Source organism: Prosopis cineraria, unplaced genomic scaffold, assembly GCF_029017545.1.
Source record: "Prosopis cineraria cultivar Desert tree isolate PC_DT_omini unplaced genomic scaffold, ASM2901754v1 PC11, whole genome shotgun sequence".
In the NCBI taxonomy this organism is placed as follows: Eukaryota; Viridiplantae; Streptophyta; class Magnoliopsida; order Fabales; family Fabaceae; genus Prosopis; species Prosopis cineraria.
In genome coordinates this window covers 45,074,867-45,089,751 of record NW_026555342.1, presented here as the reverse complement: position 1 = coordinate 45,089,751, position 14,885 = coordinate 45,074,867, and the positions used below count along the sequence as shown (strand labels likewise).

At 29.0% G+C, this 14,885-nt stretch overlaps 1 protein-coding gene across 1 annotated transcript; it reads left to right on the top strand.

Annotated features, from left to right (window-relative positions):
• Positions 1 to 8,061: 8,061 nt before the first annotated feature.
• Positions 8,062 to 9,970, top strand: LOC129284881 (isoflavone 7-O-methyltransferase-like). The gene is made up of 2 exons (XM_054920376.1): positions 8,062 to 8,891; positions 9,500 to 9,970. Exons 1-2 carry the CDS (start codon positions 8,121 to 8,123, stop codon positions 9,800 to 9,802), a joined length of 1,074 nt encoding a protein of 357 aa, XP_054776351.1. The 5' UTR covers positions 8,062 to 8,120; the 3' UTR covers positions 9,803 to 9,970.
• Positions 9,971 to 14,885: the final 4,915 nt, after the last annotated feature.

Genomic DNA, 14,885 nt, shown 5'->3' with positions numbered 1-14,885 from the left:
TAATGACTTGTTAGTTTAATTTTGTGAGCTTTATTCTCACGTCTGTTATTCATGGGCTTTGTACTCGTGTCTGTTTCATGGCTTTGACCATGTTTGGTTAGTTATCCTCGTGGACTGTGTGTTCATGTCTATTTTATGGATTCAATCACATTTGGTTATTTACCTTTGTGGACTGTGTGTCCATATTTATTTTTGTAGTTTAGGCCGCGTTTGGTTATTTTACCCTCGTAGACTGTGTAACCATGCTTATTACCTGTTTTGTTAAGTTCTCAAAATTTTAAAATTTTAATTAACTTGTATATTTGAAATTTCAATGGTTTCAGTCAGTAAGTATATTATTTTGATTCACATGTGAATAATTTAATTTTTCCAAACATAATAGGATAAAGCAATTTCAACTCACCCTCATTTTATGATTATGATTAAGATTTATAAATTAAGAATTGAATTATCATATTTGCAACTATTTTATATACTTGTTTGCATTTATTATTTTTACTCTTTTAAACTCCACTTTTTGGGATGCTATTCACTGAAAAATGTTTTAGTCTCAGATTTATTAATTAATGCTGAATCTCCTATGGATCATTAAAAGGTCTATCACTGGTTGGGAAATGAAGAATGTGGTAGATTTTGATGTAAAAATTTGAATTATGAAATTGTATTTTGTAAGTTAAATTTTAGGTGCTCCACATATTTATGACTAGGATTCTTATATATATACACACACACACACATATATATTCTGTTTGCTGGCTGGAAGGAGTTGAGATCTTAGTTGACTAATATTTGATTGAAAATTTGTATTATAAAATTTTAAAAAATCTTATGTATGTGAGAGATTTTGTCAGAATGTCCATAAAGAAAAAATATATTAAGGGATCATTTTAAATGATAAGTATTTTAAAAGCAAAAAATTTCTTGAATTAAGTTTAAGGGATGTGTGTTTAGGTGTATACCTATGTCGGTCATGCCTTATTTTTTGGACGTGACAAATAACTAGTCCAATTTTTTGAAAAAAAGACCACAATATTATCTGTCAAGCAAAAGAGACTCTCATAAGTCTACATTCCAAGCATGGTGCTATTTAAGGCAATATGAAGTACGTTCATGTAGAAATTTCAACATCGTCGTAATTGACTTGCCAACAATCTTCTACGACGTCAGTTTTACGCGTGGACAAAGTTAGTCTGTCATATAAATGAAAATTAAATAAAAGAATTTGATCCGTAATGAGTTAGTTGAATTGAATTTTCTAACTACCAAAAAATAGTAATTGAATGTTATTGTGCCAATCATCAAAATCAGTCACAGTTTAAAAAACACCTATAAGAAGTTGTACTGTTTTGAGATAATTAAATATAAAGTATACCTGAGGCTCTTTATAATCCACTAGAAAACATGCCTACGCTCTAATGTGAAACTGTTAATCACAGTTTAAGCGAGTTATGGTATGCTCCTAACAGAAAGTCTTCATTCAATACTGAATTCCGAAAATATGAACAAGAAAGTAAAAAAAAAAAAACTACTTTTTTTATTGCATAAATTGGAGGGAATTATATTTAAAATACAATTGGATATTAAATATGAATATTTTTCCTAACAGAAAATCAAATCTCAATTTATTATATTATGAGAAACTAGCATCTTTCACAAGACCCAACTCCTTTCACATTATGTTAGTCAAAGTATTTGGATTGAAAAGTATTCATTCATTATTTATTGACCATGTTAATAAGCAATTACGGATTATGTATATATAACAGAAAATAATTAATACAAAGTAAGATAAAAGAAGGTTTTCTGAATTAATACCAAATAAAATTGAGTTATGTAAACTAAAAATGATACCCTTAATTTTAAACAAAATAATTAAAAATTTAACTAAATATTGTAATAATGCAATAAATATTACACCACTTATCATTTTTTTAAAAAAACTGATGGCGAAGTAATATACCAAACATGCAATTTAAAATTTTTAGGTGTCTTCCCATTTTCTGCGTCCTGATTTATTTTAAAAAATTTTCCTTCTTGATTTTCTTTGAACTTTTTCTTGGCCTAATTTTTGAGTCCTTTTCTTTCTGTTTCATTTTTCAAACTAAGGGAGAATAATATTAAGGCCCTCCCAAGAGAATTTATTATAATAAGAGCCTAACAATTTTGCATCAGAAATTGTATTGTGAAGACACTTTGTTTTATTAGAAATTTAATAAGTAAGTTTCAACTTTCAACAACAATATATAAAATGTATTACTACCACTAGAGAAGGTTAGAAGATCCTTGGGAATGAATTGGAGGAATTAAAACTAAGAAATAGAGTGAATTAAAACTAAGAAATGGAGAAAATCAATTCGAAAAAGAGAGCTTCGTTGAACAAAGGATCAATATCGATAGCGGCAACATAGTACTGGTAGTGTCATCATAAAAGCTGTTAATCTTCAAAGTGATTAATACGGGTAGTAGGTTCTGAATATCGGTAGTGTCAGGTGAATACCAGTAGTGATGGCACAATATGGGTTGTAGAACAGAAAGTTTGGGCACTGAACAATTGGAGAATTGTCTGGCAATACGGGAAGGCATAGTATTGGGTAGTGACACTATACTACAGGTAGTGTCAAGATAATTATGAACAAGTGACTTATAAATCAATACTAGTAAGAGGGTCTAATACCCCTAGTGATGGATTATCATAATTAAGCTTAATATCGATAGAGACACTTTTCTACTCAAATTAATAAGACATGAAAGGAATTATATTAAGCCTTCAAGAGATTACGGGCACTGTCAAAAACAATACCTATAAAAACAAGAGAGAATCAAAACTTAGAACATAAGGGATTCATACCAGTACCGGCAGTATTATCATGATACCAGTAGTGGAACTCAGAAAAAGAATTAAAAGTCAGAGATTAAGCGATATTGTGCATTTATTCCTTCTCTTCCCTTTCTATGGCCAATTAAATACCTGTTAAACAATAACTTCTATAATTTAAAAAATATAAACATAAATGTTAAAGTATAAATTTAATTTAAAAATTTAAAAATATTTTTTTAAGGCTCATAATTTGGTTTTAGTTCATCAGTTCAATGATAAGTTCAGTTTTCAATACCACGAGAAAAAGGCCACAATATTCTTAGTCAAGCATAAGAGGTTCTCATAGGTCTACATTCCACGCATGGTGCCCTTTAATGCAATATGAAGTACGTTCAAATTATGTAGACATTTCAACGTTGTCGTAATTGACTTGCCAACAATCTTCTGAGACGTATGTTTTAAGTTTGAATAGATCAGCTAGTCTGTCATTCAAGTACAGTTGAATTCCAATTCATATAAATGAAAATTAAATAAAAGAACTTCATCCGTACTGAGTTATCTTACTACCAAAAAAATAATAATTGAAAGTAATTATGGCAATCATCAATATCAATCGCAGTTTTAAAAAAATCTATAACAAGTTGTACTGTTTTGAGATAATTAAACATAAAGTATACATTAGGCTCCATATAATCCACTAGAAAATATGCTTCCTACGCTCTAGTAGTGTGAAACTGCCAATAGAGGAAGTTTAGCGAGTAATGGTATATGTGGAGAAAGTCTTCATTCAATACTGAATTCCAAAAACAAAAATTAAAAGACTCCTTTTTTTTTTTAATTGCATACATTGGACTCAATTATGTTTAAGGTACAATCAAACATTAAATGTAAGCATATCTTTTAATCAAAAATCAAATCTTGATTTATTATATTGTAAGAAATTAATCCACACAACCACTTCCACATTATGTTAGTCAAAGTATGGTTGAAAAGTATTCATTCTTTATCTCCTAACCATGTTAATAAACAATTACAGGTTATGTATATATAACCAAAAAAATTAATAGAAAATAAAATAAAAGAAGGTTTTTTGAATTAATACCAAATAAAATTGAGTAATGTAAACTAAAAAGGATACCCTTAATATTACAAAACTTATCATTTTTTTTGAAAAAACCAATGGCGAATTAATACACCAATATGCTATTGGAATTCAAATTCAAATTTAATATACCAATCACAGTATTAATGTTTATTTTAACTATAAAAATTATTTTATTAATAATAGAGATAATTTAATCCAAATTTTTTAATTTTAAATATAATTATTATACTTAACTAATTTTCTTAAATTATGTGAATTAATTATTTTTTATATATTTGAAAACAGAGTAATATGATTAATATGAAAGGACATTTATTTATTTTTGTAATCGATCAAGGACAACTAAGGTTGTTCTTGCAAATTTTTTTTTTTCCTAATTTCAGATAAATTTTTTATATTTGACCAGTTTAACGACTGATACTTTTGGAATACGGCTTGATGTACTTGCCAAGTGAATGCCCCTTGCAAGGCTGCAACCGTCAACTGCCAAAGTCTGACCAATAAATATTGCACATGCAAGTCACAGAAGATTAATTACACCCCAACCAAACAAAACATATTTCTTTGGGAGGATGACAACTAAGTCCAGCCTCAGGGTCATTTTAATTATTCAACTTAAGTCCTAGTAAATTGTTGAATGTAAAGTAAGTTTCTTGGTTCTCAAGTGATATTTTTGATGCACTTGGAACAAGTTATAAATTTAATTGGTCAAAATTGTAAATTGAGAATTAAAGTTATAAATTTGATATTTATTATTAGTAGGGGTGGAGCTAAAAAATTTTATTAGAAGGGCTGAGATGACAAATCAAATATAATAATTGAAATACAAATTAAATGTGTATATATATATAACTAACATAGTATATATACTTTAACATGTATATTTATATTTAATTTTACAAATATATAACAAAAATAAATATATACTTTTATTTTTTAATTTTTGCTCATCAATTTTTTAAAGTATAAAAATATTTAATTATCATGTCTACAATAAAAGTTTTAGCAATATTTTTTTTCAATATAAACTATCATTAAATTGGTAAATATTTTATTTTTTTTATGAGCATTGAATGATTTAAATACATCATTTGAGATCATTCATGCTTTAAGAACAAGTATAGCATTATCTTATTGAAAATAAGTAAATCTTATGACAACTATATCTTTAAATTACTAAAATAGTTGGACTATACATGCATAAACAATTATGCATAGAATTCAAATGAGAATTTCATGTAGTATTTTAAAGCTTCTATAACGTTTCAATTTAAGGGGGCTGAAAATATATGACCTCTATATTTTATTAAGAAAATAATTAAAAAATTATCCTCATATCTCCACCCCTGCTCGGTGAGGTCAACAATGAACAAAAAATTAAGCCACCAATAAAAAGAACATGATAAACTGATGTCTTTGGTTTCAATTTTAAGATTTGAATTTTTGCAATGGGTAGAATTTTGATAAATTTATTAAATTCTTTTGACAACGAAAATAAACCCTTTAATATTTATATAGATAAATAGAATGAGAGTCAAAATTGCGATTCCTTATATGAAATCAAATTACTGATTTTTATAATTTATTCAAGTAATGACTAAATAATAAATTAAATTGTCATATATTGTATGTTTAACTTACTATCTTCAAAGCTAAAGTCTTATCAAAAAATTATATACTCCTTTTACACTATAATATAAGTTATAGTTAATTAATTCGTAACTTTTAAATGGTTTCAGTTTAACTGTCTATTAGAAGCAGTTCAATCCAATCCAATCCAATAGTTAAAACGGCCAGAAGGTTTAAATCAAGCTTTTAGAGTGACCGGCCAGCAATTAGGTCCAGTTTGAAAATCATTGCCATTCCATCTCCCCTCCCAGGCTCCCCCCACACCACAGGCATCACCAGTTTGGAGACGGATCCAGTCCTTTTGAGGTAAGTTCGAGTTCAAGTTCAAGAGAGCCGTGAGAGAGAGAGAGAGAGAGAGAGAGAGAGAGAGAGAGAGAGAGAGAGAGATGCCGAACGGCTACGGTAAGGCCATGTGAGACTGAGTCCAAGATTGGGAGATAGGGTGTTGTAGCGTGGAAAAAGAAGACGCACTGCCAATTACTATAAGAGAAGTGGCTACATAATATTCATAGTCAAGCACAAGAGGTTGTTAGAGTTAGAACGCTTCTGCATTTCTGTAGCGTGGAAAAAAGAAGACCTGCTACCAATTAATGTAAGAAAAGTGGCTACATAATATTCATAGTCAAGCACAAGAGGTTGTTAGTTCATTTCAACTCTGCCATTAATACAACATGAGCAACGTGCAAATCACAAAAAAATATCTGGATGGATTGAAAAGTACTTTTTTGTTTTTGTTTTGGGCAAAATGGATTGAAAAGTATTCATTCTTTATCTTCTGGCCACGCTAACAAGTTAACGGATTATCATGAATATATAACAAAAAAATAATTAATAGAAAAATAAAATAAAATAAAGCTTTTTTGTGTTAATACCAAATAAAAGTAATTAATAAAATAGAAAATTAATCTACAAGTTGTCATAATTTTCATTGATTTTCAATTAAATTCCTGTAAGCTGTGGTTTATTTTTTTAATCAAGTCTTTATAGTTTGATCAATTAAATGTATTAGTCGCTGAATGTTAAAATTAATACTGAACGATTGACCTTTTCAAAAAAAAATTTCAAAATTTTTTATTTAACACTTTTGGCCATAAAAATAAAAAATTGATTTAATACAATCTTTATATTTTTATAGTATTTTTTATGAAAATTATATATATATATATATATAAATTATGCAATTAATTCTAAATTTATATAATCCGTTAATAATGATATAAAATTTCTTAATTGCATTTCTTAAAAGAAAAATTCAAGAATTTTAATCCATAGGAATTAACATTTTTAATAGATTAAATTATAAATATTTACTTAAAATAAATTAAATTACATGGATCCAATTGAAAAGTGAGAAAAACTTAGAAGACCTGCAGATTAGTTTTTATAAAAACTAAAAACTACACTTTTAATTTTAAAGAAAATAACTAAAAATTTGATTTAAATTAACTAGAAGGTAATAAGTATTACATATCACAATATTGTTTTTTAAAAAAAAAAAAGCTGATGGCGAATTAATACCAAATATGCCATTTGAAATTTGTAGGTTTCTTTCCATTTTCTGCGCCCGGATTTGTTTTAAAAATACTCAGTCTTGATCTTTTTTAATTTCTTGTTTCCCTAATTTATGTGGCTTTTTATTTATGTTTCATTAAACTGATCTGTTTTATCCTTTTGAAGATATGTTGAAAGAATTAGGACATGCATGCTAAACTCACAATCACAGTAAGACGGGCTAGTTTCCAAATTAATTGTTCTCCTCAAAATATAATTTACTACCTGTACTTTTCTTCTTCTTTATACATTCCTTTAATATTAATTATTAACTTTCGTGCATATGGTAGTTTGAGTAATATTCTAGTTTATTATAATTAGACATAATTTCCTATATATTAAGCAAAGTTTGAGGTTAATCACACTATTCAAAGCTTATAAACAATATGATTTATTAGAACTTTTATAGTTTCTATTGATGATATTGATATCGATTGTCTTATCTATATGCAATCCTCTTTTATCTTAATCTAAATGGGCTCTCTGGTCCTATTTTCTTAATTCATTAAATCTTACAATGTCATTTTAAATATACACCATTTAAAATTCTAACAAAAATAATTTTAGAATGTAGAAACTTAAAATAAAAATTGTATGCTCGATCAACAATTTAAGACATGATAATTAACAATGAAATTTAAAAAAAAATTAATATAAGTTATTCATATATAAAACGAATAAAGCACATTGTTAGAGAAAAACTGGGAGGAGGGGGATAAGGATTAGTAAAAGTCATGGAAGCAACGCAGAAATGGAACTTTTCTTACTCTGAATGCTCTCAGTGGGGACATAGAAACAAACGGAGCCAATAATGAATAGAAAAGGCATCAAAGAAAAGTGTAATAAGAAAGTGTAACTCTATTTCTTACACAACTAGTCAAATATTTGAATTTTCTTTGTCACTCTGCTTTATATAAGCATGAGCTTTCTGCGTTATTGAAACAGCACCCAAGTGAGTTCTTTCAAGCTCAAACTGGAGAAAGAGCTCACCAAAATCAAAGAAATCACCATATAGTTATGGATTCCATTGCAGCCATCCCAGAAAGTGAGTACTTTAAAGCTGAAGCTCACTTGTACAGATACATTTATAGCCACATTAATAGCACAGTTCTCAAGTGTGCTGTTCAGCTAGATATCCCAGACATAATCCACAGCCATGGCCAGCCCATCACTATTCCTCAATTGATCTCTAAATTAGAAGTTCACCCAACCAAAACTGGCTGTGTGGAGAGGCTTGTTCGCTTCTTGGTGCACAATGGCTTCTTATTAGAAACCAAAGTGAACAATGAAGAAGACGAGGAAAGTGAGGCATATACTCTCACTCCTTCTTCTAAACTACTCGTCAAAGCCATGGAACCAAACTTGGCACCAATAGTAAGGTTGGTCGAGACTGGTTACATGGCTACGTTTGATTTTCTAGGAAGCTGGTTCAAAGGGAACGATAAGACGATAGCTGAGATGGCCTTTGGGGTAAGCATGTGGGAAATGCTTGAACATGATCCTCTGAGATTGAAGTCTTTCAATGAAGCCATGGCTAGTGATTCACAGATGATCACCAAGGTACTTAAAGACTCTAAATCAGTCTTCAAAGGATTGGAATCCATAGTTGATGTAGGAGGCGGCACAGGCACCACATGCAGGATCATCTCTGAAGCATATCCTAATATGAAATGCATAGTGTTTGATCTTCCACAAGTTGTTGAAAACTGTTCAGGAAGCAAAAACTTAAGTTTTGTTGGTGGTAGCATGTTTAGATCCATCCCTTCTGCTGATGCTGTTCTTATAAAGGCAAGTTATTCTAATCTGATTACATAAAAATATATTAAATATGATTAAGGGTGTCATTTTTGTCCTAGAACTTTTCACATAGGGTCTATAGGTGTCCTGAATTCAATTTTATGTCATTTTTGCCCTTAAAATCTTAACATTCAATGCCCTATTGTCATGCCATAAAAAACCTAACCAGAAATGTTTTGAGTTGTGTTCACTTGGATGTCATGTAGTCACATCAAAAGCAGCGTCTAAATTGAAAGACGACAAGACATCAAATTTTCACAGTTCAAAGATAAAAATAACCCACAATCAAGTTTAAGACACCCACATATGTGAAAAGTTTAAGAATAAAATGATCCTTATTTTTATTAGATATACAATACTAAATACGTAAATTATCCCTTTTTATTAATACCAACGGTTTCTAACTAATGTATATGGAACCGATGTAATTGAACCACATAAGCTCTTTCAATCATTTACTTAAATTCCATTCTTCATATATATATATATATATATTGCTAAAGATTTTATATTTCATATGTTCAATATTGTTATATTGAATATTTAATTGAATCATTGAAAAGGGATGTGACATTTGGTGTTGTTGATTTTGTGTGCAGTGGATATTACATAATTGGGATGATGAAAGTTCTTTGAAGATACTGAACAACTGTAAGGAGGCAATCACAAAGAAAGGAGAAGGAGGAAAAGTTATAATCATTGACGCAGTGATAAAGGAGAAGGACGATGACGATGGCATGATGCAAGTGAAACTCTTGTTTGACATTTTGATGATGAGTACTCTGAACGGGAAAGAAAGAACTGAGAAGGAATGGAAGAAGCTTCTAGAAGCTGCAGGCTTCAAACATTACAAGACTGCTCCTCTTTCTGGTTTTAGGTCCATCATTGAAGCTTATCCGTAATCATTATCTGGTTTGGAACTTCTCGGAAGAAATTTATCCTTTTAAAATTTTATGTTTTTCTTTTAAGTACTTATGTTGTTGTTGTAGTAATTAGCCAAGCTTCAATTACTGATGGTGATGATGTGAGATATTCCCAAGTTTAAGGGAAAAAAAATTTGCTCCAGTTCTTTTAATTATTTGCATTTTTTTATGATTTAAGCACGTACTGTTAATTCTGGCCAAAAAAAAAATGCACGTACTGTTAATTATTTTAAGGACTATCACTGCATAGGGACACAATAAGGATTTAAAAAGATATTGATTTAAATGCCAATTGACCAGGTTAACTTAAATTCGTAAGAACAGTGTGGGGACTGGGTCAAAGTCAAAAATTCAAATACTCCCATGTAAAGGTATCTATTCCCAAAAAAAAAAAAAGATACAGTTGTTAATTATAATACTCTTTTAATTTTATTTATAAGTCACTTTTAATATATTTTATTTGAGTCAAGGAAAATATTAAAACACATAAACTCTATCACTATTACAAAAAAAAAAAAGCATAGGGGAGCATTTCTATTTTGTCAATGAGAGTGTTTTCGAAGCTCTCTCATAACTAAAACTCACATATATACGAGAGCACTTAAAAAGCACTCTTATAGATGGAGGATATAAGAGCGCTCTTTGAAAAAGCACTCTTATAAGTTTGGCACGACAGCACTGTTTGTCAAAGGACTCCCATAAACCCCATAGAACTTTAATTAAAAAAAATATAACAAACCTACAATAACTCTTTTCCAAAGAGCGCTGCCATATCCTTCCCAACATGAGTGCCCTCATACCTTCCCCTCACAAGAGTGTTTTTCTGATAAGTGCTCTTGTATTCTGGTTCTATGGGAGTGCTCTTTAAGTGAGTGCTCCCATATGGTATTTTTTTTATTTTGTTTTAAAAAATTGATATCCTTTTACACTTTATCTTGCAGCGCTCGTTACAAATAACTAATCCATAACAATATTAAAAATCAATCCACCAACAATATAATTTAATATTAGAAGTTGTATAAAATCAAAGAACTTAACACTAAAACTTAAATAAATTTTTTAACTTGTCTAATCTTTAACTAGTCTAACAAATAAAATTTTTGGTATTTTTCTAACATTAGAAGCTAGTTACCCATCACAAACAACCAATTATATTTTTTTGACTACTCACTCAATTATATTTTTTATTTGGTCCATGTTAAAATGCAAGGATTTTGCTCCTGTAAAATATTACAAGAGAAATCAACATATAATTAATTATCTATATTATATGTAATACATGAATTTAATTTTGAAACACTTACATTTGGCAAAATGATTAGCTCTTGTTGTGTGATTACTTCATTCATAAACTTCAACACATAGTAATCACACTTCCAACTTTTTATTTGTGTAGGTACCTATAAAAATAATAAAAGAAGATGTAATTATCTAAACATGTTAGAAACAAAATGCAACTAATTTACATTTCATGGATCAAATTATATATATAATTTGGATCTACAAATCAAATATAGTGAAATGTGGCAGAGCCTCCCCTATTACTTGGATGTTTCAAAAATTCTAATTCAATCCAAATAGCATATTCAGAATAATAGACATAAAATGTTAATCAAACAATCATTTAGATACATATCAAACATGGTTTATTAAGCAAATAATACAAACATTTATTTTGTTCCATGTATAATACTTAGCAGGGTCACTCTTTTGTGTATTTGGAGGAAAACCTTCACTACCTCGATAATGTGCTATGGCCCTATCATAATTAAGCATACTAATCGAAATTATACCTAATTCTTATTATAGATATGTATAAAGAATATAGAACATAACACTTACTAATTAAATAATACCCTCATAGATATGTAATTTTTAAGCTCATTATCTTTTAATGAGTCAAGATACTAAATTGCAGGGATGAATGGATTGATGCAAACAAACACCTAATATTGCCTAAAACATTAAATATTTTATCAAATAAAATGTCAACTAGATTTGAAGACAGATAACAACTCACCTTGGACTGTGAGGCACTAAAAATAACATGTTATTCTTTTCTTAATTCTCTCCAGGCCTCTGGAACTTCATATGATTGGAAAATACCACAATGCCTTTACTAGACTACATACCATTTCTTTTGTACTATGAGGTGTTGCATTTTGGATATTTATATAAGGTTGAATACTCATTTTGAAAGAGGATATAGGCATTGAGATATTTATATATCTTCTTATAACTCATCCCAATAGAACATAGCACCTTTTTTGCCTCGTAAGTATTAGGTGGAAGTTTGTTGTACTCTAACAACATCTCTTATAAAAGTTCAAGCAAATATTTGAAACTCTTATCACTTTATCCATTAGCCGCTTTTATTTTATATAATTTTAGAACAATTGACAGTTTTGTGATTTTCTTACAATTGGGGTACAATATGATTTATCATATCTCTTCAACCTCTCAAACATATGAGGATAGTTCTCAAGATCCTCTTCAACTATATTAGTCATCTCATCAAAATGGTTAATATCATATGTTCCACTATCACAATCAAATGATGTGTAGCTCACACTGTACCTCTGATCACTAGTGTAATTCCTTGCCTCCCCATGCATGGTCTAACAACTATAAGTTAGATCTATCCTATTACCTATCAAATGATGTCTCAATTCTGTTGGCCCTACTTGTCTTCCATAGCAACATTTTATACAAGGACATATGATTTCATGGGGTCCTTGATCATGAGAAAATGCAAACTCAATGAACTCATCTAGCCTATCCTAATATTCTTTAGACAATCAATTAGCTGACATTCATTTACGATCTATATCACTAATATAATTATAGATATTTAGAATAAAGATTTACAATTTAAAAAAAATTCAGTAGAGTACCCCCTAAAATTGAAACATCACAAATAATCAAATAATCATATCCAATAGTAAAATATATCAATTCATTAAAATATAAATTTTGTAGCATAATGTAACTAAAATCTATTAAACAATTGTAATTTATTTTTTTATTCTCACAAATATATAATGGATTTTGCAAGTGTACGGTTTATAAATTAGTATGTAATAAATTAAGGTCGATCCCATAGAGAATTAAGTTAATTAGTAATTAGGCAATAAATTTTTCATTTTCATTTAAATCAAGCAAAACAAAATTTGAGTTTGATTTTGCAAAATAAGAAATTGAAGTTATATAAATGCACTAAAATTAAAATTCTAACAACCACAAAAAGTCAAGGCAACCTAGGGTGGCTAATTCCTTCTTTAATCCATAGAGCATATAATTATCCAAATAAATTCACTTAGTATTAATTTTTTAATCTAGAGTATTAATAGTGATAATTATCTTCTAATTAATTATACCCCTCTCTTGAATTAATATGCTATTCCTAACACAAATACCTAAGAGGCAAAAAGGCACAAACTCACTTTAATGTGATTATATGGGTCTAATAGGTATATTCCTATCGTATTGACAAATTAGAATAAATTGTAATCCTATATTACTCAATCTAATAGTCTAATTCAGATTTTTCTTTTTCAAGGCAAAACCTAAATTCCCAAATTTACACTAAATGTTGGCTAAGCTCTAAGTCGACAAATAAGCACAAGATTAAGTAAATAAAATTAATATTGAGCTTAAATAAATGGTTCAAATATGCTCTAATCTAATAATTAGTTCATAGCTACCTAAATTAAGAGAAAATTAGCCACACATGGCTCTGATGACAAACAAAATTAGCAATATGCATAAAAAAGTAAAGAGAAGAAGGAGAATAAAAGTTTAATCGAAGCAATCTTGAGTGAAACCCTTGATTTTTCACTAAAGCCAAGATTCTCCAACCCTTCTTTGGCTCTTTTTTCCCTCCCTGGTCGTTCTGCGACTACTGGAAGTAAGGAATGGTCAGAAATGAGGTCTCCAAACCCTAAAAGTTTGCTGAAGATCAAAACTATGTGTTTTACTAAAATCACGCTTTGGTGTAGGAAAATGCACTTTTGTTGTAGTGAACATGACCTATATAAATTTTCTTTCAATATTTACTTCCTTGGACTTGGGCTCCAAAATTTTCATCCTTAGGCCTATAAATTGGGCCTCTCTACTATATAAAACCTAAAATTAATGCTAGAATTGTCTACTAACTTTCAATTACATCTTCATGTCTATTTTTACACATAATCATCCACTTAATTATATTTTTGTTAATAAATTCAACTAAATGACTTCCAATTATATTAAAAACACTAATAAATTCAGTAAAATATTAGAAGTCATCAATTTTAGGTTTATCTGTTAGCTTAATACTATTATAGTCTTAAAAAAGAATTCCAATATAAGCATATCAAAATGTTTCACAAATACAACAAAAAAAGTTTAAGCAAGAGTTTCCTCTTAACTTTCAACCTTTCATACTTCAATAATAACTACATTCAACTTCAATCTCAAGTAACATAAAGTAAATCCCAATATAAGCACACCAGAATATAAAGAGTATTGCATCATTTATGTCATGCCCCAAAATATGGGAGTAACCGACATGAAATATGCACCAAAACACGCGTCCCTTAAGCCTAATTCAAGAAATTTTTTCATTTTTAAAATAGTTTCATGTAAAAGAAAGCCATGATAAATATCATAACAACTAGGAGCTCAGCTTCTTCCAGCCAATAGATGGAATATATATTGAAATAAGGATCCTAACTATAGCATATATGGAGCACCTAGAATTAAATTTACAAACAGAATTTCACAATTCAAAATTTACATCAAAAGTTAGCTTAGTCTACCTCATTCTTTATTTCCCAGCCCGTAATAAACCTTTCAATGATCTGTGGGAGATTTAACATTAGCTAATGAATCTAAAATCAAAATATTTTTCAGTGAATAACATCCCAAAGAATAGAATTTAGAATAGTAAAAATAATAAACTCAAACAATTATGTAAAATAATTGAAAAGAATATAATAAACTTAATAAATCTGTAAATCTTAATCATAACCATAAAATGAGATTAAACTGAAAATAGCTTTATTCTATCATGCTTGAGAAA